Source organism: Pseudopipra pipra, chromosome 1 (assembly GCF_036250125.1).
Source record: "Pseudopipra pipra isolate bDixPip1 chromosome 1, bDixPip1.hap1, whole genome shotgun sequence".
Lineage (NCBI taxonomy): Eukaryota > Metazoa > Chordata > Aves > Passeriformes > Pipridae > Pseudopipra > Pseudopipra pipra.
Window position 1 is genome coordinate 153819638 of NC_087549.1, and position 25168 is coordinate 153844805.

At 48.3% G+C, this 25168-nt stretch overlaps 1 protein-coding gene across 1 annotated transcript in view; it reads left to right on the top strand.

Annotated features, from left to right (window-relative positions):
- The window catches only part of WNT9A (Wnt family member 9A), a 62715-nt gene extending 38228 nt beyond the window's left edge, over positions 1-24487 (top strand). The window contains exons 2-4 of the mRNA XM_064639859.1: positions 226-485; positions 6169-6431; positions 17396-24487. Coding sequence (XP_064495929.1) covers positions 226-485; positions 6169-6431; positions 17396-17869 — 997 coding nt within the window. The 3' untranslated portion in view covers positions 17870-24487. The remainder of the gene's footprint in view (positions 1-225; positions 486-6168; positions 6432-17395) is intronic.
- Positions 24488-25168: the final 681 nt, after the last annotated feature.

Sequence of the window (25168 nt, forward strand, 5' to 3'; positions counted from 1 at the left end):
GCAGGGACACCTTCCACTAGCCCAGGTTGCTCTAAGCCTCATCCAACCTGGCCTTGGACACTTCCAGGCAATGGGGCATCCACAGCCTCTCTGGCCAACCTGTTCCAGTTGCTTCACCGTGCTCTGAAGAAAGAATTTCTCCCTAAAATTTCCCCTGAAGAAAGAACATCTCCCTAAAATTCCTTCCCTCACCGTGCTTTGCCCCCCCTCTGTGTTTCCTCGCAGGCTGACGGGGAACGAGCCCCTGACCATCCTCCCTCTGACCTCGGAGATGGAGGAGGCGGCGGTCAAAGCCCACTACAAGGTGTGTGACCGGCTGAAGCTGGAGAAGAAGCAGCGCAGGATGTGCCGGCGGGACCCGGGCGTGGCCGAGACCCTGGTGGAGGCCATCAGCATGAGCGCCCTGGAGTGCCAGTACCAGTTCCGCTTCGAGCGCTGGAACTGCACCCTGGAGGGCCGCTACCGGGCCAGCCTGCTCAAGAGAGGTCAGTAGGGCGGGCAGAGATTTGGGGTGGTGCCACCCCCTTGCATCCATCCCCTCCCCTGGCGTCCTGGTGTGCCCTGCACCGCTGGGGCGTCCCCACCTCCCCAGAGAATCAGAGAATCAGCTGGGTTGGAAGGGACCTCCGAGATCATCCAGTCCAACCCTTGATCCAACCCCGCTGTGGTTCCCAGCCCAGGGCACTGATGCCACATCCAGTCTCATCTTAAAAATCTCCAGGGATGGAGAATCCACCACTTCCCTGGGCAGCCCATTCCAATGGCTGAGCACCCTCTCTGCAAAGAAATTCTTCCTAATGTCCAACCTAACCCTCCCCTGGCACAGCTGCAGACCCAGCCCTCTTGTCTTGCTGAGAGTTGCCTGGGAAAAGAGACCAACCCCCCCCTGGCTCCCCCCTCCTGTCAGGGAGTTGCAGAGAGTGAGGAGGTCTCCCCTGAGCCTCCTCTTTTCCAGGCTGAGCCCCCCCAGCTCCCTCAGCCTCTCCTCACAGCACTTGTGCTCCAGTCCCTTCCCCAGCCTTGTTGCTCTTCCCTGGACCTGCTCCAGCCCCTCCATGTCCTTCCTGAGCTGAGGGCCCAGAGCTGGACACAGAGGTCCAAAAAAGAGCTCTCAGGAGGCTCCAGCTCAGCCGTGGCAGTGCCCAGCGGGGCGAAGGATGTGCTAATGGGGGTAATTTATGGGCTGATGGCCGTAATTTATGTGCTTCTCCCGCCTTGCTTCCCGCTGGAAGCTCCTGTCCTTGGAGGCTGGAGATGTCTGTGTGTTTGTGTGTGTCTTCATCCAGTTTGCTCCTCGTTTCTGCTGGAAGTTGAGCTCTTGCTGGAGAGGAAGGTTTTGAAACTCCCAGAGCTGTCCCCTCTTTTCCCCCCTAATTTTTCCCGGATTTTTCCCCTAATTTCCTCCTGATTTTTTCCTGATTTTCTCCCTAATTTTTCCCTGGTTTTCTCCTGATTTTTCCTTCCTATTTATTTCCCCCCTCTCTTCTCCTCTTCTTCATTTCCCCCCCTCTTCTTCTTCCCTCCCCTTTCTTCCCCCCTTCTTTTTCCCCCCCTTCTTTTTTCCCCCTTCTTCTTCTTCACCCCTTCCTTGTTCCCCCTCTTCTTCTTTTCCCTCCTTCTTTTCCCCCTTCTTCTTTTCCCCCTTCTTCTTCTTCCCCTGCTTTTCCCCCTTCTTCTTTTTCCCCTGCTTTTCCCCCCTTCTTTTTTTCCCCCTTCTTTTTTTCCCTTCTTTTTTTCCTCCCTTTTTCCTCCCCTTCTTTTTTCCCCCTTCTTTTTTCCTCCCTCCTTCTTTTTCACCCCTTTCTTGTTCCCCCTCTTCTTCTTTTCCCCCCTTCTTCTTTTCTCTCCTTCTTTTCCCCCCTCTTTTCCCACCTCTTCTTCTCTCCCCCTTCTTTCTTTTCTCCCCCTCTTCTTTTCCACCCTCCCCTTTTTATTTTTTTCCTATATATTATGGCACTCTTCCAGGAAAGGAGTTGAGAAAATGCCTTCTTAAGGGAAACAAGGCCAACCAGGCTGTTCTGTGCTGTCCTGTTGGGGAGAGGGCAAGGGGAGCCCCATCATAGCACGGGGCAAAAAGCCTGTGAATATTTGTGTTCTGTTACTGCCCTACCCAGGGAAAAGCTCCTGGTTGTGTGTGGAGGGTAATTCCCACATCTCTTCCCAGCAGTTCAGATGGAGGTGACCATCTGAATATTGGAGGATCAGGTGGTACTTCTACCTCCTTCCTTTGTGCTGTCTCACACAGTCCAGTTTCCCCCACCCTCCCAGTAAATCCCGTTGTTATTTCCAGCTTGCAGCTAAAATGCAGCAGGACCATTTTACAGGCAAAAAAGGAGGGGTTTAGTGACTTCCAGAAAGTCCCACACTCAGAGATGGACCTGGACCTGGAAACCCGGGGGCTGATGTCTTTAAAGACAAGAGCAGAGGTTTGCAGGGCTCCCTCCCTCGCTAATTAGTGAGGAGGAGTAATTCAGAAGCGCCAGGGCTTAACTAATGCACTGTCACTGAGTGGTGGAAACAAGGAAAGTCCTTATGAAACCCAAGAGGTCCAAGAGCCAGAGAGCTGCAAGACGTTTAAAAATATCCCCGCATGCCAGAGGAGTCCCTGGATTAGTGGTGCCTTGGGAAAGCCAAGCACTTTCTCATGCTGACACCTGGAGGCCACAGCTTGTTCCTTCAGACGGGCCTGTCCCCTGGGCAGCCCTGGACGAGGAGCAGCCCCAAGTTGAGCTGCCTCAAAACACCGTCGGGACCCCCCTGGTCCCACCCCTTGTCAGGGACCCGGGTAATAAATGACAGCCCTGAGGGCTGCAGGGCTCTGCCTGCTGTCTCATTCTGCCGTGTTTTATGTCCCTGCACCATCTCTGCCCTCCACCAGCGCTGTAAATCCTTCAGGTGCTGTTCCATGGAGCAACACCCTGCCCTGTAAATCTTTCTCCTCCTCTCCAGGAGCTGCTGGTTCCTGGTTCAGCGTTGCAGCGAGTGATACCCCAGGGCAAAGAGGCACATGTATCACCCTCTCAGACACAGCTATTCGGGGGTGGGCTTGTTTCCTCTCCTCCAGGAGCAGCTTCTTAAGGAGTAAAGAAAAAGGGGGGGAAAAAAAAACAACCCCAAAAACCAAAAATCGAACCACTTTTTTCACTTAAGAGCGGAGGGAGAAAGTTTTAAACTTGGTCACCAGAAGAGCCTGGCTGCTGGGTTTGCAGCTTGGGCTGATGCAGCCCGTTTCTTAAAATAACAGGGGATTGTTTGAGGGACTTGTTATCCTCTTTGGATCCTCGCAAACAATTTTGGAAATGGCTGAAACTGGATAGCTGCGGCCTGCAGGCTGTCAGTGCTGCGGGGGTTAGAATGCCTGCATTGATTTGAAGCTCATTATCTTGTTACAGAATATCTTGGTGCAATCAAACAGTGCGTGGCAGAGATGGCTTTGGGGCTGGCCAGAGCCAAATGTCACGTGGAGTTCGGTTGGAAGAGCTGCCCGTGTGGGTGGGACGATGCCCGCGGCGATGAGATGGGCACTGGGAATCTGTGGAGCTTCCAGGGATGGAGAATGGGAAGGGTAGAGCCCAAGCTGATGGGTGGAGGTTGATGGAAGGGGAGAACCTGGCAGATGAACCGTTTCTCCTGGATTTCTGTTGTGGTGGCACAGGTGAGTTTTCACACCCGCTGGGAATCCAGTGCTTCCAGTCAGGAGCTCTTCAGGCAGGTTGTGCATCTGGGCTAATAAACCAAACCACATCCAGGCAGTTTGCTGGGGCTTAAGTGCCCAAGGCCAGGTTGGATGGTGTTTGGAGCAACCTGGTCTAGAAAAAGATGTCCCTGCCTGTGGCACAGGGATTAGAGCAAGATGGACTTAAAGGTCCCTTTTAACCCAAATTATGTCATGATTGCAGTCTCTCAGATCTTCAGAGGAGAATTCACACACCCTTTTCCATTCAGGACTCTCTCAGCACGCTGGGAACTCTTCATTTTGTAGCACAGTGGCAAGAAGCCAGTTCTACAGTCCAGGAGGACAGAGGCTTGGGAACATCTGTCTTTAGCAATGGCATCCCTCTGGCAGGCATGTGAGCAGGCTGACCTAGGGTGTAACCTAGAAAAAATACCCTACAAAGGGTGAAAGCTGCTTAGAAGGCGTTTGCTACCCAGAGGAGTTCAGAATCCATGAGGTTTTGGTGAATTAAAATAAAGGATTCTCCCAGCAGTTCCCATTGAGAGTGTTTGCAATGCTGGAGATGTTTCTGTGGTGTCAGAGGATGTGGTCTAACTTCGGGGGGAAAACAGATGCAAAAACTCTGAATTTGGCTTCCCAGCCCTGACTAGTCCTTAAAATGTCCTCAGTGAGTGTGGAGTTGAGCCTTTTTTATTTTAACTTTCCTTCAAGTGAGGAAAAGGTTCCTGCTCCTCTTTTCCAGGTGAGCAGTAGAACGGTTGGATAATTCCTGCCACAGTCTGGTTTGAGTCAGAACCCTTGGGAGGACCAAACCTCAGTCCCCTGGGCTGGATTTTCATCAGTCCTTGTGCACCTGGGAGTGTTTTGGGAAGGCAGGCTCTGGGAGTGGGCCAGGAAGTGCCCCATGAGCTTGGACTATCATGGACCTCTCAAGGAACAGTTCCAAAAACGACCTGGCAGTGTCTCTGCATGTCCTCGGTTGACACACCAGCTCACAGATATATCCACTACTGGCACCAGCCACTTGTGTTATTTTTGAGTGGGGGATTTCTTGAGCCCCATCCAAAGCTGGGCTGGAATTGCATCTCAAATATGCAGTCGTTTACGGCTTCCATGGCCGGAGAATGGGCAGCTATAAATACTGCCATGTTTGCTTTTTATTTCTGGCTTTTGCGGTTTGGATTGAAATCCTGGGGCTCTCTGAGTGTCACTTAAACTGGTGAGGGGAGTGGATGCTGTCACATCCCTGCAGGTGAGTGTGGGGGTGTAAAGAAGGGGGTTGTGCAGGGAAGGTTTGAGATGTAAACTGCTTTTTGAGGCACTCAAGTGAGGTGCTGTGTTGGGGTCCCAGCCCTCAGGTGCCTTCTGGTAATTCTGTTGGACTGGAGTAGGACCCAATGACTTTTTTTCAGGGAGAAAGGGAAGAACAAGGAGCACTCGTGGTTCCTGCCCCGGGTATCACACTGGAATCTGTGATGGGTTCCTGCCCTTTGGTGTCCCCTTAGTAGCAGAATTTGCTATCCCATGATACCTCCATGGCCTGTCCAACCCTTCATGGAATCATGGAGTGGTTTGGCTTTGAGGGGACTTTAAAGAGCATCTCACTCCAACTCCCTTCCGAGGGCAGGGACACTTTCCACTATCCCAGGTTGCTCCAAGCCCTGTCCAGCCTGGCCTTGGACACTTCCAGGGATGGTACAACTCCTGCTCAGCTCTGTTGCCAGGCACAGACTGTGCACAGAGTGACAACCACAGAGACTTTATTCACATCCTTTAATTCTTGCTTTTGCCACCTCCACACATTCCTTGCCCCCTCTGTGTCCTCTTCACCATCAGTGATGCATGTTGAGCTTGACGTGCTTTGAGGGTGTCACAGGATGGACCAGGCTCTTCTCAGTGGTGCCAAACAACAGGACAAGAAGCAATGGGCAGAAACTGATGCCTCACAGGCTGAGAACAGACTTCATGGGCTGAATTTCCTCCTTCCTCAGTGCATGGAAAAGGATGATATCATTTGATGAGATGGGAGCTCTGAGTGAGTCAAAACTGCAGAAATCCAGAACCAAGTGCTGTCCTTAAAAAACACCTTTCACAGACTCATAGAATCCCAGAATGGTTTGGGTTGGAAGGGACCTTAAAGATCATCTCCAAACTGATGCCCAGGACGTTCCACCTGGACACGAGGAAGAACTTCTTTCCTGTGCAGTGACCGAGCGCTGGAAGAGGTCGTCCAGAGAGGGCGTGGAGCCTCCCTCACTGGAGACATTCCAGAGCCATCCGGACACAATCCTGCGCCATGTGCTGTGGGATGACCCTCCTCGAGCAGGGAGGTGGGCCCAGATGCCCCGCTGCGGTCCCACCCCGTGATTCCGTGACACAACTCAAGCTCTTCTCACCACAAGTTTTCCCTCAGCATCCTACTGCTATTTTTTTTCCTTTCTCTAACCTTTCCTCCATCCGCAGCTAAAGCTTTTCTCTCCTCCCCGCTGCAGGTTTCAAGGAGACAGCCTTCCTGTACGCCATCTCCTCGGCGGGGCTGACCCACGCCATGGCCAAGGCGTGCAGCGCGGGCCGCATGGAGCGCTGCACCTGCGACGAGGCGCCCGACCTGGAGAACAGGGAGGCCTGGCAGTGGGGGGGCTGCGGGGACAACCTCAAGTACAGCAACAAGTTCGTCAAGGAGTTCCTGGGGAGGAAGCCCAACAAGGACCTGCGAGCCCGGGTGGACTTCCACAACAACCTGGTGGGCATGAAGGTGCGTTGGAGGCCGCTCGGGGTCTGGAGGTGGGGGGAGCGATAAAGGGGCTGCCTTCGGGGTGTGGGATGCAAAATGCATGGAGGGATCCTCCTTCTGGAAGGGTGAGGTCTCACTCGTGGGGCTGTGCCCTCGTTTTGTCGCTGTGCTTTGAGAGCTGTGAGAAATGATGGAGAGGGAGCAGAGGGGGAGGAATGGGGCTGCCCAGGTCTAGGAAGTAGGAAGTGAGGATAAGGGTTACTGGTTTTCCACAAGGAAGACAGGGCTTACACTAGAAAGAGGGATGGAAAGACGGGTTCTTCAGGCTTACATGAGGTAGGACACAGAGGAAGGGATTTATGCTACTGCAACACAGGTTGGGGGACACTTTTCTTGAGCAGTTCAGCAGAACATGGACAGAAGAGCATTTCCATGGCCAGGTTTCTTTAACGCTGGCTGGAGAACCTGGCAGGGGACCAGGGTGGACGGATGAATTTCTGACTGACCTCAGACCCTTCAGCTTTGTTTTCTGGCAGAAACCTTCCATGTCACCCAGAGCTGATGTGTTTGCAGGTGACAGTGCTTGGGTGTCAAATCCCTTTTTCCTTTGCCATCCTTATCCCCTCTGCTGGAGGACTTCCTGCCCTCTACACCTTGCTCTTCCCACGAGGCTTTACCCTCCTGCCCAGGGGCCCCCCTGCAGGACTGCCAGAGTTCAGGAAACATTTGGACAATACTCATGAGCACATGGTGTGATTTTTGGGGTTGTCCTGTGCAGGGCCAGGATTTGGACTCAGTGATCCTTGTGGGTCCCTTCCAACTCAGGGTATTCTACGACTGATGTAAAGGACAAAGTGTCTGCAATTGCTGGGTCGTCCCAGCAAGGGGAGAGGGAGAGGAAGGGGCTTTTCACCTTCTCCCATGATCTGCTTGGCTGCACCTAGAGTTGCCCAAACATGAAAATCCCTCAGATTGGCCAGCACAGGTGCTCAGGATCAGGGTTTCACTGCACCAACCTCCGAGGGGGACATACTGTAAGGCCAGAAATAGCCTTCGAGCCTTGTTATTGTCTGTGTGATTGGATGCGGGCTTGGGGCTGGGATGGGGGACCTGGGTCTCCAGTTTCCCAGGCAAATGCAGCCCCAGCCAGTTGTGCATTCTAGGAATGGCCACCCCAGCTCAGTTGTTCCTGTGCGTATGTAGAAAATGTCATTCCTCGCGACAGAGTTGGGCCATCGGGGAATGCCACCGGCGAGGGCTGGCCAGCAGAAAGTCTGCCCCTCTCCCCACCACCAGGTGCTCCTGGACAGTGCCGAGATCAGGATTAGAAACATCCTGGATTTAGCTGCTGTCTGGTTCTGGCTGACAGCTTTTCTGCTCTGGATTAAGGGGCTCAGTGTCTGTGAACTCCCGTTGCAGCTCTTTGACGTGTGAAACAGGCTTTGCAGGATGATGGAAGTTTGTTTTAGTCCTTGTGGTTGGTTGTTCCTGAGGGCCTGTCCCATCTCTTTGGAGTTGGCTGTGTAGCTGATGGGATTGACAGTGGAGGGTGGTCCGTGGAGGCTGTGATTTCATGCTGGATGTTGCTGTGAGATGTCCTGGCTCTCCTCCCATTCCACAGGCAGATAATACAGTCTCATCAGAACCGTGGCTTTAGGTGCCATTGGCATGTTCTTGTAATTCCATGAATATCTACCAATAGTGGTGGGGCTAAAAATCTTGCCCAATGGGTTTGACCCAACTCCCAGTGTTCCCAACCCCAGCAGCTGCAGTCAGGATGCCCATGTGGCTGAGACCAGTCTTGGAATTAGGTCAGGTGTCCTAACCTATCACCTGTGCTCTACACTACGTCACCTGGAGCTAAACAAACTCCAAGAATGAGCTGGAGGGCTTGAATCTTCCCTTTCTTCCTTCCCTTTCTTGGTCCCACTGCGAGTTAGTTCCCAGGGGAAGATGCAGGACTCTCCAGCATCCTCTGCCTCCCCTTTTTTTGGCACAGTCGGGCTCTGGTCATTGGCAGTGGTTTCTCAGTGTAATATCTGCAGCTAAACAGCTGAGTAACAGTTGTGACGGTTGTCCAGACACTCAGAGCCCTCCTGGCAATCCAAGTCAAAGACCTTTGCTGCAGGTCAGTGATCCACTCACTGTTCCTATTTTTGTCCACCCACAACGTGTCAGTCGAGTTGGTGTTGCTGCCTGACAGCTTTCCTTGCCTGTTGGCAGCAGCAGATGAAATGATTCCTCTGTTTGTGCTGCTGGAATAATTGGACCACGCTCTGGTTGAAGGACAAGCCAAGCACCAGATCCACACCAGCACCATGAAACCAGGCACAGAACAAATGCATTTCACGTTGAGAAGGAAGTTTTTAGGAGGATGGCGCTTCAGGATCAGGAGAACATGGATCTGGTAGAGTCAGGATACGTGGACCTAAACCACTGGCACAATCTGGTGTCATTAAGATGATCAGAAATAACGACTCAAAACTCGTTTTGTAACTGCAAGCTCAAAACTTGCAGTGCTTCCCTCAGATTCCAAAATTGAAACCAGTTTGAAGCCTAAGCATTGACCCTCTTGGTGTGGTTGGTGGATTGGGTGTAGATTAATCTACACTTGGGTGTAGATTAATATCAGGTTCCACCTGTGTCTTTCCTCCTGGTCCCACTGCGAGTGCAGTGTTGGAGGATGAGGTTGCTCACCAGGTACCACCACGTTTTCCTTGCTGAACTTACTCATATTTTCCTTGAGGAAGGTGGTGGGTTAAATACAATTCTCAGCATGTTTTCTCCACTTGTCTGTCTTCAGAAGGAGCTGCCCATCCATAACTCCTGCCATTCCAACCGTTTGAGCGGGATTTGCTAACCCGGCGACTACAACAGCCTGAAAGCACTTTGAACTAACCCAGTTTGGCTGTTTGAACAGTAACTCGTATGGGTTTGATCAAAGGCAATACAGGAGTGCAGATAGCCTTGATTTGGGCCATTTTGGAGCAGAACAATTTTGAACTGGAGCACTGAGAGCCTGTGGATCGTTGTGTGCGTGTGTGTTCGCCAAGGGAGTGGAGGAACATCCATTGGTGGTCTCTCCCATGTCATTTTTCCCATCTAATCACTCCCAACCGTGGCAAAACATACAAATAGTCCCTTGAGACCCAGCAGAAAAAAAAAAAAGAAAAGGACCTGTGCTTAACTGAGTAATTTGGCAACCAACCTTCTGGTCAACAGAGCAGTTTCTCCATGGTGTCACCCCAGCAAACAATCCGTGTGTTTCTGAAGGGTGACATTATCTCATCCCGCCTAGTTTTAGTGTCTCTTGGTGGAAGTTCTCATTTAATTATGATTTTACTTTTGCTTTTTTTTTTTTTACAACCTTGATGGGCTGCCTGTAATTCTGCTGCCACCAATGAACTAATCACTGAACATGTTGTGCCCGTGGTGGCTCACCACGTTATATGATATGAGCTCAGTGGTTAATGAAAGGGCGAGCTTGTCTGGTGTGAGGATGAGGTAATTAGACCAGGACTTCTCCAGCCTCCTCTTTATTGAAAAGTAGGAGCTCTGAATAGACCACTTATTAAAAAAGCAATTTCCCTTCCTTTGCCAAATCTACTCTTTCTCATCCAGCCATTCTTTCCGAGGGGTCCTGGGTGGAGAGGGTGTGTGCTGGGGGGGAGATGGTTGTGTGTGTCGAGGGGGTGGTGGTGGTGAGAGAAGCCAACTGTATTAAAGCCCCATTGCCAGCAGTGAAGTTTCTTAGTTATATTAAAAGAAGCCCAGGCAGCCTTGCTAAACCTCTCATCTTCTCTCTATATCCTCCCCCCCCCTTCCTCCCCCTTGTACACACAAGTGCAGCCCTCTTTTGTAACCCATTAATGAAAAGTCGGAATATTAGAGCACTCAATTAGTTCCACTGGGCTTGAGTAAGTGATGTTTTAATTAAATTTGCCCAGTTTCTCAGCAAAGTATCATTAAACATGACTTTCCAACTCCCTCTCTGGAGCGTTGCTAAGTTTCTTAATCCCAGGAGTGCTGACCTCTTCCAGAGGTATGTCTGGTCAAGCATGTCTTACAGATCCAAGGGGCACTATTAAAGGGGGCTGCTGTTACCCAAGGAAAAAAAAATTATCCTGTTCTCATTCCCTTTTTCCTTTATCCCTCCAGAAGGAGGGACACAACCCTTTGCCTTCAGGACCCGTGAGAGCCACAAGTGTAGAGGGCAGAACTATGGGAGGGCAGAAACAGGGAACAAAACAAAGGCTTTTCCCCAGAAAAGGTCTCCCTTTAAGCAGTGAAATGGAGAGCAAAAAAGTCTTTCCCCCCCCAAAAAAGGTCTCTCTTCAGGAAATATCTTACTTTGAAACTGGTTCCCTTCATGAGGCTTGGTTGGTTTTGCACAGGATGTTTTGGTCTGTGTTTCTGAAGGATCATGGAATAGTCGAGTGGTTTGGGTTGGGAAAGACTTTAAGGATCATCTCGTTCCAACCCCCTGCCATGATCCTTGTCTGCCTTGCTGTAGGATTTGGGTCCAGACCCATCCTGAGACACATTATACCCGAAACACCTTATACCTTGAACCATATGGGATGCTCTGGAGAGGATAGTGAGAGGTGCATGGACTTTTCCTTGCTGTTGACTTGCTTATTTTGGAATTCCGTGCAAGGAATGGCTTTTCCCCGCCCCGTCAGTGCTGGCAGGGATCTCTCTGGAGGGGCTGAGCGTGCTGGAGACGGACTCTCCATATCAGGGAGATGTTTGCCCAGCTATCATCTGTCTGAGGAACTTCATGAGCTATCACATAACAGGTTATCAGAGCCCAGCACCCTCTTCATTTCTGCATCTCCGTTTTACAGGGTGGGGAAACTGAGACCCCGAAAGATTAAGTGACTCACTAAAGGTCACACACAGGCGTAGCAAAAGCACAGCCTTGCACCCTGGTCTCCTGTTGCAGAGACTGTGTTTACAAGCACTGACCATCCAGTCCCATCCAGTTCCTCCCAGTAAACATGATTCCAGTCGAATTCCAGAGTTTGTCTAACAGGCAAATTTAAATGTTAATACCGGTGGGTTGTTTTTTTCTTCTGCACCCTCGAGATGCGTAATAATTGCTATTTTTGGGACGAATATGTGAGCTTAAGACAGTTGCTGCATGAAAAAAAAAAAAAAAGGAGACATAATGCATCCTTTAGGCAGCTTCTTTAGGGTTGTGTTTGCAGTGGAGAAATCCCATCACATGTTTACCAAGGTACAAACCAAACCTAGAAGATAACGTCCTGAGATGAGCCCTGGGCTCGATGTACAGATCGGTTTTCAGGGCCACCACTGGTATTAATTGCTGCAGGTTATGACAGGTAGGAATGCCCATGGAATGCTTTCTGGATTTTTCCCTCTTTTCAGGCTGACACTGGCTCAGCCAAAGTCTTTCTAAGGCCTGGAAATCAAAACTCTGGAAAACATTGCTTGCTGTTGTCCATAAGTGTTTCCAGTTAATTGTTTATGTGGATGTGAAGCACATTAGTAATACTAAAAGGGGGGAAAAACACTTCTAAGATTCTCAGTTTTAAGTAGGGTTGTGTTGTCTGTGCTTAAATGTTTGTATTTTAATACATATGTCCCTAAAATACGAGTGCCTGTATTTTTGAAGAAGGAAGGGTGGTGGAGAGGGAAAATTGTTCTGAAAAAAAAACAAGTTGAGAACGAGCTCAGAAGTTTTTTTTTTTTTTTTTAACAAGATAGAAGGAAAAAGAAGGGAAAGCTTCTAATCCAGCCAAAGGCATTGGCCAGTGCTAAGGGACAAGTCTGGTCTCCTGGTTGTGTGGGGACCGTGGCCGCTGTCCAAACAAACAGTAACGCTCGGGCTGAGGGAATGACTAAGCCTATTTAAATCGGAGAGGGATCTGCGAGGAGGGGATGGGAGAAGGGTTTGATTCGTGGAGGAGCATCCCATAGCCCTTTCTGAAGCAGGGGCAGGCTTTTCCCTGGATGAGCTGGCTCCGGGGGGGGGGTTTGGTGGCTCAACACTCCCTCCTCTGCCCCAAACCATAGCGAATGGTCGGAAGCCTGGGAGCCGCAGCCCGGCCGTGACGACAGCGGAGCCATAACCCAGGAATTCCCACTGCTGCTGCCCAGACGAGAGCGTTGTCTGAAAACCACGGCCGGGGCCCCGTGACCCAGCTGGGAATGAATGGGAATCTGTCCTCGGCTAAAACACTGAGAAATTGTGTGTTGCAGCATGTCTGAGACTGATCATTACGGGGGCACTTAGTCTGAGCTTCGCAGCGAAACCATTGTTGGGAGGGAGGATTACATGTTGCATAGCAATGCTCTGCTGTGATCCCTTCTCCCCATGGCTCTTGTAAAGCCATTTGGGCAGCCAGTCCAGCAGCCCTATCTAATTTCCTCGGAGCAGCAAACGCCAGGAAAGATGGTTCTGTCTCGCTTTGTTTTCCTCGGTGTTTGGTGTTCTCACAGCGAGATCAATGGGAATGTGTGTTCCTGAGTCAAGCTAATTAGCTCAAAAAGCTTCATTCCCCTCCCAGACTACTCTGTTTGAGGCTACCAGACCAGGTGGTTGTTCAGAGGGGAGAGGGAGGACATAATTTCCGTGTGTGATGCTATCCCTGACCCGCTAGTTGTCTTTGTTTGGCTTTGTTGTCATGGTGGAAGCTCTTTACAGCATATAACTCAAAGGATACTCCTTATTTCTTCTACTCCTGAGTTACAACTCTGCTGCTGTGTGGTAGCTGTGGAGTTTGGACCAGAGGGAGCATGAAATATTTTGTGCTTTGGATTTAATTTAATTCATTCTGCCTCGCATCTGTGAGAAAACAGAGGCATTCCAGGTGGCCATTGCCTTGGTGTGGATGAAATGAGTATTCAGTGGTGATGCCTTGTGTTCAGGAGAGATTCAGGTCTGTGTAGGATGGAAGTAAATCTGGCTCTGAGCCACGATAAGCCTTGAAAAGAAAGCAGGAACTACCTTATTATGAGGTACCTTCAACACAAAATTATAAGTTTATAATAAAATCTTATTCTGCCTCATCTCCTCAGGACTCTTTGGGTAATAAAAGCCGTTTTATTCTGTCCTGGAAGCCCCTCCAGGTTTGAAAGCATGCTCTAGACATCTCCTCATTTGTCCCAGGGCCCAGCCAGGAAAGCTTTCTCCAGCGCTACTCCAAGCAACCTGCTGACTTGGATCAGCCCTGCTCTGCTTCCTGAAGAAACGAGGTGGATTTAAGTGCCTGTGACAGGAGCTTGCAACAAGAGGAGGGAAGGTCTCTGTGGAAGCTGGGGAGCGAGACGAGAAGCGGGAGGGCTTTGCCAAGACTCCTTCTGGCTCGTGGGTGGTTTGGGGCCCGTGGGCAGCGGTTCCCCGTCAGGCGTCGCCTGCGGGAGCTGCGTCGTGACTGACAGCAGCAGGGGAGGCTGCTGGGCAGGAGGTTTTTCTAGGATTTTCACTCCTGCTGCCTCGTAACATTCTTGAGTCATTCCCCAGTCCTTCCAGGAGCGGGTTTATGGGGCGGATGGGATGCCCCACGCTCGCCCAGTGGCCATATGAAAACCCGTGCGCTGGATTTCATGAACCGGGGCATTCATGAGGGCGGGGACAATGGGAACCTTTTATGCTTTGGGCCACCAGGGCATGACACCAAAGCTGTCCCAGCTTAACAAGGAGCTAGAAGTGAGTCAGGAAAAACCAGGCTATGATTCATTAGGGGCTTTGTTGGAGCCCAGATGAGGGGAATAGGTTCATCTACCTAAATATGCACCTTGATACCCTCTCAGAGACCCCCGGAGGGGCAGCTGGTGGTGAAGAGGGATGTTTTTCGGCAGCATTGTTTGAAGTGGTGTTATTTAGACACCTGAGTTCACCCCAGAGGGTGGGATTCTCACAGGTTGAAATGGCTGAACTGAGGTGCCTCTGTGTGAGCTGGGTCCCCAGGCTCTCGTTAGAGAGCAGAGATGTGGTGAGGACACTTGGTGGGAGCCTGGAGAGCTGTTCAGTGGAGCAGGTGCTGCCTCGCTGCAGGATCCTCTCCCTGCTCTGGCTCTGCTGAGTCAGATGGGAGTTCAGAGGTGTTCCTCAAGTGTAGGTGTTTAAAATGTTTGCCTCAGTGAGGTCAACCCTGGCTGGCTGCTGTGATTCAAGTGCCTAAACCTACATGCTTATTCCTGACTCCATCCATCAGCTGCCAATCCATCAGGATCTGGTTTTCCAACACGTGCTGTGCCCTGTCTACCGGCCCCATGTGGATGCCCTGGCAGCAATGCCAGCTCTCCCACAGAGCTTTGGAGAGAGGTGGCTCCTGACCAGAACAGCCTTGTCTCCAGGTTCCTTTCCTGAATTTCCTGACCCTGTCCTGTTCAATCAGCTCTAAATCCAGGAGATTGTCCACCAGCTGAGCCAATTCCCGTTGGTTCCTCGCTTTCCCATCTCCTGTACAATGGTGGATGTCTCCTTCTCCAGGTGGAGCAGATGCAAATGCTTTGAGGAGGGGGTGGAAGGGTTGAGAAAAGCCTGAGCTGATGAATGACTGCAGTGTGCAGCCCTTCTCCGAGGATCTCAGCAATTTCTGCTGATGATCTGGGTGTGAAATCAGGTGGAGGAGCTTTGTTTCACATGAACTCAGCTCTCACTTCTGGACAGGCAGTGAAATGTGACTTTTCATGAGGGACCGTGCGGGCGAGGGCTGGATTTTTCTTCCCCCCTTCTCGGTGTTGAAACGTGTTCTGTACACTCTTGTCTGACATTGTGGGATTTCTTGTGGACTTGGCCAGACACTTTGGCACACAAGAGCGTGACAGCCCTTAACCAGGCCGGCCCAGCTGAGCACTCTAAGCAGCAACACATCCCTCTCTGTAACCCCTCACTCGTTTGAATGCTACTGTGGATTACTGGGTTGCATTTGAAAAGGTCTTGGCTGTCACAGGAATGAAGTGTGACCACTGGCCGGGCTCTGCGATGCATATTGTCTTTCTAAAAATGTTTCTGGAATAGCAGGATTGGGCCAGGCCCCAATTCCGAGTCCATGACCTATTGCACATTTGCACATGGAGCTCAGCAGGATTCCTGCAGCCAAATCATTAAGAACCGGATGGTCAGGAAGTGGATTGGAGCCAGTCCTGTGCTGTCAGGAGGCCACAACGTGGGCAGATGCCACAATGGGCAGAGGGGGAGGTTGTTTTCTTCTTTGTCAAATACCACAGATGCCCAAAGGAAGGGCACTTCCAGCAGGACCTTGTTAGGAGCCAGCTCTGTAAAACAAACCCTTATTACCTGCTATTTTAGGGGGTGGTTGTACCTTGTCCATTTAAAGTCAAAATACAGCTTATTTTAGGGGGAAGGGAGAATCAGAACTATAAATATCAGTTTATAATCTGTGGACAGAGGGCAGGTTATCTGTGACTGTCCAGATCATGTGTCTGCTCTCAGGGAGCCCATGGAACGATCCCAGGTGTAAATCCCAGGTGTAAATCCCTCTCTGGGGAAGGTGGCTGTGACATTCCAATGCCATTCCTAAAGAGGTGGATGTGCTTTTTTGCCATGAAGCCTCTTTTTTGAAGAATAATTCATTTGAAAAGGATAGGATTCTCTGTTGAGCATCAGTCAGTTGATGGGTTTGGGGTCCTTTACAGCACCCAGGGGCTGTGACCACCTTTGCCTCTCTCCAAGATCAAGAACCATTGACTCTCTCCTTGTTTTCTCTTCCCTTCCTGATATTGCTTCTCCTCCCTGTGCTGCTTTTCCTGTTGAAAATAGCCTTGTCTCTCTGTTCCCTCCACCTCATGTGTGTACACTGTGGTTCCACTGGCTCTGATCTTTCTTCTCTGTTCACATTTTGTGGTGCTCTGAAGAGAACCATTCCCATGCAAGCTCTCCCCAGGCAAGGTTTGGACATTTTGCTCCGTGGAGACTCCCCTTTCTTTTTGTTTTGGGAATAAATTAGACATACACATTTACTTTCGGATATTTTGAACAAATTATTTCTCTTTTTTGAGGGCCTTGAGAGATGAGTCTTATTCCTCATGACAACGCCCATTGCAAGAGTTGGAACTTTAAAATAAACAAAACCAATTCTTTAAGAAAGGATATGAAACTAAGCCTTGCACTCAATAGTCCTTTTGAACATGATGCCACAGTCTGGAATAATATCCTGAACACAGGTTGGAGTGGTGGAAGCTCCCTGGATGTTTTGGAAGCAGCTGCTTTTGTTGATGGTGATTCAGGCTGTTGTTCTCGAGGGTTTATATATTTATATATATATATTTATTTCAGCAACATGAATGTTTTTCCTCAGTCACGAAGTGAGCTGTGTGGGATGTTAACCCCAGTCACTGCTGGTGGGAACAGCACAGCTTAACTGTGTTTTCACTGAGCCTGTGCTGCAAATGGCTTGAGTTTAAGGTGGTTCCAGTGTGTTGTGGTGTGGAGAAGGTTCCTGCTGCCCATGCTCGTGTTCTGGAGCAGGTGACACCCACTAAACTGACTCCTTCCACTTTTACTACAGCTTATCTACGTGTTATTATTGGCATAGATAAATAAGTGTTAAAATATATATTAATCTCTCAGTTGCATCACGGTTTCAGATCTCTGCCCACGTGATGAGTGGCAGGACTGGGCAACCTTTGTGCACCTTTCTAGTACCGTCAATTAGCCAATTAAGCAAAGTTCTGGCAGGTGAATGTCATATTCTGGAAATCGAGGACCCTTCTAGAACAAGTATTTCCTGGAGGGTGATGATTTTTCTCTCCTCTTCCAGCAGCTAGATTTCTAATTGTTATCGGCTTGGTGTGTTCCTGAAATGTCTTCTAGCAAATGGTTTTTTTTTGTTTGGTGTCTTGATTTCTGAGGATGACTTTTCTCTCCTCTTCCAGCAGATAGATTTTGAATTGTCATCGGCTCGGTGTGTTCCTGAAATGTCTTCTAGCAATGTGTTTTGATTCCTTCCCCCATAACTGATTGTCTCTTGGGGCCCATGTGTTGTCTGCAGGTCATCAAGGCCGGGGTGGAGACAACCTGCAAATGCCACGGCGTGTCCGGGTCCTGCACCGTCCGCACGTGCTGGAGGCAGCTCTCCCCGTTCCACGAGATCGGGAAGCAGCTGAAGCAGAAGTACGAGACGTCCCTCAAGGTGGGCAGCACCACCAACGAGGCCACGGGGGAAGGGGACATCTCCCCGCCCAAGAAGTCCATCCCCGGGCACAGCGATCAAATCCCAAGGACTACAGACCTCGTGTACATCGACGACTCCCCGAGTTTCTGCATGATGAGCCGGTACTCGCCGGGCACCTCGGGGAGGAAGTGTTACAAGGACAAGAACTGCGACAGCATCTGCTGCGGGCGGGGGCACAACACGCAGAGCCGGGTGGTGACGCGGCCGTGCCAGTGCCAGGTGAGGTGGTGCTGCTACGTGGAGTGCAAGCAGTGCACCCAGAGAGAGGAGGTTTACACCTGCAAGGACTGACGGGGGGGCCCGGCCGTCGTCACCCTCCCGCTGCCCGGCGGGGAGCCCTCGGCGGCGGGAGAACCGCGCACGGAGACAAACAGGGTTTGACGGACCCTCTGGGATCTGAACGCTGTGTTGAGACATGAGCACTTTGTAGGGTACAGGTGACCCAGCTGTGTTGCTGTTTTGTTTTGGTTTTTTTTTTTTTTTTGGTTTTGGTTGTTTTTTTTTTTTTTTTTTTTTTGGTGTTGTTTTCCTGTAGACTGAATTTCGATGAGGTCCAACCATGTGGAAATAAGTGCCTGTCCCACTGGGGTTAGACACCAGTGGACCTTCACCTTAGTCGTCCGCGCAGTTTTGACGGATCGTTTTTCCTTGGAACATCTTGGTGGTTTTCACCAATCCTCCATGAACTCCCGGGCTGACAGATTCTCTTTGGCATAAATTATCCGTGCTACTTTATTCCTGGAGCTTCTCTGGCTGCTTGCAGAGCTGAGCAGGTACAAAAAGAAAGATCTTTCCGGCACAAAAAGTGATCGTTCGTTTCTCCTGAAACTGGAGAGAGGGGTGTTGGGCAATGATGGTTCCTGATGGTTCTTCCAGTGGAATTTCTGCACAGGGAGCAAACAAGGCTCTGACAAAGAGACCCACTGGGAGGGTCAACTCTTTAGTGACAGCTCCACGTGCGTCGTCACCAAGCACAGCCCCAAAAACTCGTGGGTCCACCACGCTGCAGACAGAAACGTATCCAAGAAGGAGGTTGGGAAGACAAGTAGAAAACCAGCTGTGCCTGTCCCCTCCAGTCCAACCACATATTCTTTATTTAAAACAATTCCTCCAAATGCAGGTTCTTTAGCACTATCTCTGTCTTAAATCTAATTATTATATATATATATATTTTTTTTTAAGAACCACTAGATACTTTGGTCTCATTTTTGTGCATGATTGATTTTTTTTTTTTTCCCCTCTCCTCTTCCCACCTCTTCTTGCCGACGGAATATTCGCCCTGTGGTAATTCCGCTTCAGGAATCTGGATCTGGAACTTTATATTTAGTCTTACGCCCGCTGAATTTTGGACGCGTGTTTTTGGAGGAGGACAAGAGAAATCCAAGTGCCTCTTGGAACCCAGGGCTGGCCTGCCTTGTACAGCAGCAGTTTGGGCCTGGATCAGACCTCTGGAGGAGTTGACTTTTCCTTTCCTAGGTCATCATTCCATTTTCTCCCAACCATGGCAGTGGTACATGACACAAGCTGTATGGAAACCCTACGACCTTAAGATTATTTTTTTTGTTTGGTTGGTTTTTTGTTTGTTTTTTTTTTTTTTAACCACTAGCTCGAGAACTGTACTTTCAAAAAGGCAAACTCTTGGATTTGGAATAACCAACGGACACACAGTAAGTGGCCAGAGAAGGCAGGAATTTGACTGCAGTGGTAGATCAATCCCAGTGCTGTGAAACAGATGACAACCTTCAGCTTTTCTTGTTTTTTCCTTGGAAGAGGAGACTCACAATCCAGGACCTGATGCAACAATATTCTTCACTCATTATAAAAAAACGGATTGGAAGCAGCCAGTGGATGCCTCAACAAAGCTTCCTAAGGAAACAATGGAGTGTGGAGGGCGTTCAATTTGATTTTTGGTGGCAATTTTTCGTTGTCCAGCGGCAATTTCCATCAATTTTGTATAAGCCATTCAATCTTTTTCTCAAAAGAGGAATTTTTCCACCATTAGTGGAAATCAGCAAGGAAAATGAGAGCAATTTTCCAAGATGGACCATTATTTTTCAAAGCCTTTTTCTCCTTATTTTTTTGTTTAGTTTCATTATTTCCCCCCCCACACACACACAAGCAGTAGCCACTAATTTAAGCTGTTCCTGTGCATCTACTGGGAGGAGAAAAGATCTGTTTTGCTTTTTCTTGGTAACAAAGAACCTGCAGTTCCAGCCTGGCTCGTTGGCATCAAATAATCTTGATTTGGGGGCACGGGGAGGGACGGGGGGTGTTGATGGCACCGTGCAAAGTGAAGTGAACTGGCTCTTTTTGGCCCTTTTCTTATTTGCTGTACAATTCTGGAGGTTTTGGGTAGCGCCGGAGGAGGAGGAGGAGGAATCCACGCGCGGTGGAATTCCCGCCTTCCGCCTCGCAGGAAGGTCTCCCAGTTTTTGGGAGGGGAGAGGGATGCAGTGCTTTGAAAGTCACCCACGAGCAGTTTTACCTAATGGTTTAAAAAATAAACGGACTAGAAACTTCTAATTCAGCGTGCACATGTGTATATGTATATATATATTTATATATACACACATGCCGACACATAAATATATATATATATATATATATATAAATATTGAACATTTATTTATTGTAAAGCCCTTCAGAAGGACCTTCTTATGGTTTCATTGTGGTATTATGTTAAATTCTCTTTCTCCCTCTGTCTCTCTCTCTGTCTCTCACACGTATGTGCAAACCCACTGTTACATTTTTATGTGTGTTCTAGGTTAGCTCTTCCCCTCCTAAAGTTGTTAAAGCTGGGCCCAAAAGCTCCTCAAGACACGAGGAATTTTGGGGTCTGAATTCCTATTTCTGGCTCCATCCTTTTTATTAAAAAAAAAAAAAAGAAAAAAAAAAGTCCTTAATTAAAGGATGGGCCGCAACTTATGTGCATTATTATTGTTATTATTATTAATTAATTATTATTATTATTATTGTTATATTTAAACCCTGGGCCTCATTTTCCCTCTTTTCACTGGTGTCTCTGTCTCCATTGACCTTGGCTGGAGTAAATCCACGTTGCACTGGTGTGAGAGGAGAATGAGTCCCTAGGACAGGAGAGAGGGTGGTGGTGGCATAAATATCCTTGGAGGGAAAATGCTGGAGTGGGATGGGATAGGGAAGCTCGGTGTGTTTGGTGTGGGGGAGAGAGAGAGAGAGAGATAGGTGGGAAATGAGGCAAGATTGTCAAAGCTTGACTAGAAGAAAGCAGCAAAGAGTGAATGAACTACTGAGTGAAAGAGCTCTTCTGTGTGTTAGAACTCAGCACTGAAGCCTGGATGCTTTCTGTAAGTATTTACAAAAAAAAAAAAAAAATACCAGGAAAAAAAAAAAGACAAAAAAAAAAAAAATAGAAAAAAAATAACGCGAAACCACCACAAAAAAAAAAAACAAACCAACAAAATTGTATTTATGTTAATGTTGTTATATTACCTGTTGTATATTGTAAATAGCGAGGTTTATTCTCCTGTGGTTTAAAAAAAAAAAAAGAAAAAAAATAATTATAAATGACTAAAACAGTAGCGAGGCACATGTGTTAAATGTATAGGCAGTGTATAAAATATACTAACAACTCTGAAATCAGGAGAACTTTGTCTTCTTGGCCTTTTGACCTAGGGTGGTAAAAAAAACATTATGTGGGTTATTTTTTCTTCTCCCCCCCCCAGCCCCAACCCTGCACCACGTTGGGTGTGTTTAGGGCAGGGGGGTGTTTAATTCCGGCGTTTTCCAATGTTTGCCTTATCCTCGAGGAAAGAATGGATTGGGGGGGGGGAGAAAAGCCTTGTTTTGGAAAAATCCCGTAGGGATGAGACAAGAGAAGATGTAAAACCCCCTCGGAACCCTCCCAAGTGCTCGGCGGGTTCGCTGGGGGTCAGCGAGGTGTGGGGGAGTTGAAGGAACTCCTGGAGGAGCAGCTCCTGCTTGTGCTGCTCCTGTAAAAGAGACACAGAATCCTCGTCAAACATTGGGGAGCATCCTGGAAAACCTTCTTTTTATTCCAGCTGGGATTCAACTGGATTTTTCCAGAGAGGTGATTCCACCCCACCCCCCTCGCCCCCACCAGTGCAATTCAGTGGAATTGCTCCTTTTTTTTTTTTTTTTTTGTAAAACTACTATGAGAGTGGATTTGGGTCCCTGGTGTTATTTCATAGATATAATAAAAAAAAAAAAAAAAAAAGAAAAAAAGTGCAAAGCAACTTTTCCCCCTTTTTCTTGCCCCCCAGAGAAACAGGTTTTTGCTCAGATGTAACTGGAGAAAGGAACAGGTGGGTGGAGGGGACGTCTCTGACCCCCTTCCACCCCCTGTCCCCCCAAAAAGTGTTGGTTCTCCTCAGCTGATCCAGCAAGACTTGTGAGATCAGTTTTTGGGGGTGGGGGAGGGTGGGTGGGGGGGGGGTGCAACCATTATTTATATAACTTTTTTATTAATTTTTTTTTTTAAAAGAGAATTTAGCTGACGGAAGAATATTTTTATTGAATAGCGCGTTTAGTTATGTCAGAAATATAAAAGAAAAAAAAGAAATATATAATATTTTTGTAAACAAGGCAAACTGAAAACGTTTGTTGTTTTATATTAGAATTTTCTATTAAAAGAAATAAAAACCCACGGAAATAATTGTTGCACCCGTCATCTGTTTTTTTTAACAAGCTTCTGTTCTGTGTGACTGACTCATATATGTGGAGACATGCAAAACAAGTCCTAAACATTACATTCTCATTGTCTTCCAGTTACCAAAAACCTGGTGAAACAGGCAGTGTTTAGTCAAAGGGGCTCTTTTTTTATTGTTATTAATATTATTACTATTATCAACTCTGAAAATGAGTCATTTGTAATTCAAATATAAAAACAATCTACCCCAAATTTTCAGGTTTTCCCCTTTTTTCAGTTGAGCATCCTGGTTTTGAGGTGGGTCTGGAAGAAGAAAAGCCAAACCCTATTTACACTAACCAGGTATTTGCCATTGATCTCAGTTGGCCTGAGAAAAATGATCCTTAAAAAAGGAAAATTTGGGGGGAAAAGAAATAATAAATAATAATCTGAGTTAAATGAAGAGGACCAAATTCCAGGCTTGATCCAACACAAGCAGTTTTAACCTGTTCGAATGGGACGGTGTAAAATTGGGGAGCTGGGAATGATCCCAGGAAGCCTTTGGAAGCAGGGAGTGAGTTATGGACCCTCTTGTTTTCAAAGGAACTTTTGGGATTGCTGCTTTGGAGACCTGAGCAGGGGCAAAATAACATCTGAGGGTTTTTTCCTGCTGGCAACCAGCTCATTCCCAGGTCTGGAATTCCTTCGTTAATCATTTCTCAGCTGCCCTCGTTTAGCAAACGCGGCTTGGCCGTGGTGGGCTTGGATGAGACCCCGGATGGAAGGACAGATTTCTCAAGGCTACTTTCATGGAGTAGATGCTGCTTAAGATGATTTTCTGGTGGATTATGGTGCCTGTGAAAAATTCCTCAGTTGATGCTGCAGGAAAAATTGGGTCTGTTCTGTTCCCGACGGAACAGGTGCAGTAAAGCTCCTCGTTCCCGGTTTATCCAGCTCCGGGGGCACATCTGCTGGCTTGGGCTTGGCTTCCATGCCCATCTCATCCCAGCTTTCCCTTTCCAGGGTACTAACTAGGTGATGACTTCTGGAGAGCAGTGTTTTCCTGCAGGAGATGCAGGGCCTTTCTGGACCATGCTGTCTGTGTAACTTGAAGGAGGCTCAGTATGGCACTGCAGAAATCCATGGAAATCATGGAATGCTTTGGCTTGGAAGGGATCTTAAAGATCATCATCCAGTTCCTGGTTGAATCTGGTCAACCCCCTGAAATCTGTTCATTACTAAAGCAGCCAAGCTTAGGGCCGTGGGTATTATCACTGAATAGCTTTTATTTCTCCTTTTTCCCTGAGCGATGTCGGATTTGACCAAATTATTTACAAGTTCCAGGAAACGGAATATTTTTAAGTATTTCCGAACAGGATATTTCTTTGTGGGCGGGGAGGAAAAGCAGATGGACGTTGGCAGCACATTTTGGCATCGGGATGGGCTTCCTGTAACTACATTTCTTCAGGTGTAGGTCCAGACACAGAAAATTTCGGCTGTCAGGGGAAATATCAGAGTTCGGTGGTTTTTCTCAGTTGTTGCTGAATGTTTCCAGAAGTGGGAAAAATTAGCAGAATTAGCAAAGGTGACCCGAAAGGACAGGAGGTTCCTCCCTTGTCAAGTGCTTCCTTCATCACAGGGTTGCTCAGGAATGTTGGGAAAGATGCTGCCGTTGCCTTTGTGATGGACCCGGAATCTTCTCTCCTTAAATAAGGAGTTCTCGCTTTGCCATCACTGTAGGTCCCTCTAGAAGGTCTTTTGACCTGTGTGGAGCTGCAGGTTTCTCCCTGCTGACAATAGAAGGGGATAAAGACACGGACACCCAGGTTAATAGAGGCAGGGGTGAATTCAGGATTAATCAAAACCTGTGGATAATCCCTCCAGCTCCCCTTGGACCCGTTTGAAAGCAGCAACACCAAAAGTAGCACAGGAATTTCCCTCGTTCCACCCCAGTCTCCAAAGATGTCCCTTGAGACACGAATGTAAAGTCTAGGATTTGTTTTGCACACCTGGGATGGCATTTCCTTTTAAAGGGAGGTGGGAATACTAACATGAAGGATTAGTATTTTTCTCGTTTTTCTTCGTTTTGTTTTGTTTTGTTTTTTTTTTCCAATGTCTTATGGGAGCCTAAGTTATTTTTCTCTACCTCATATGTACAGCTTGTAGGTATAAATCTGATTCTGAGTGACTGTGGAGAATGTATTTAAGTTATTTAACATCTTTGTATAACATAAAAGAAAAAAAAAAGAACAAATGAGACAATAAATGTATTTTAAATTATACTTGAAGCGTGCTCCTCTTTCTTCACGTCTGTTGGAGAAGGTCTGTGTGCAGTGGTTGTGGGAGACCCTGTGCCTCCTTCAGCCTTATTCCTGACCTTGAACTTGTCCTCGAAGCCTGATTTAATTCTCCAAAGACCATAAAGCCTTGTAGGGTAGCAAGAGTGTTGTAGCGGTGCCATGAGCTGGAGAACTGTCTCTACACCCATTTTACATGAGGAAAGAGTGACTTGTCCACAGAAAGGCTGAAAGCCCCAGATTCCTGCTTTTTCCTCCCCCCAGACCTTCTGCTCTCCCTGTGAAACAGCTCAGAAAGTAGGATCTGATTTGGGATTGTTGGAGAGTGCTCTGATTTGGGCCAGCAGTGCAAAGTTAAACGAGCTCAGGAGGCTGAGGGGCTCCACCAGCTTTCCATGGAATTGCATAATCATCATACTTCTCTGGAGGAGTCATGGTACTTTGGCAGAGTGGCACTGTCACGATGTGACTGCAAAGGGACTCTGATCAAATAACTGGCCAAAACTTGGAACAGGTTGGATGTGGCCAAATTTAGTCTGGATCAATGACAGCAATTAAAAAAATTGTCATTATCCCAGGCTGCACATGGTCTTTCTTGCTCAAAGTCTTTTTATTCTTCACAGTGGGCCCCTGGAGCTGTTCAGGACCTAAAAGTCATGGCAGCTG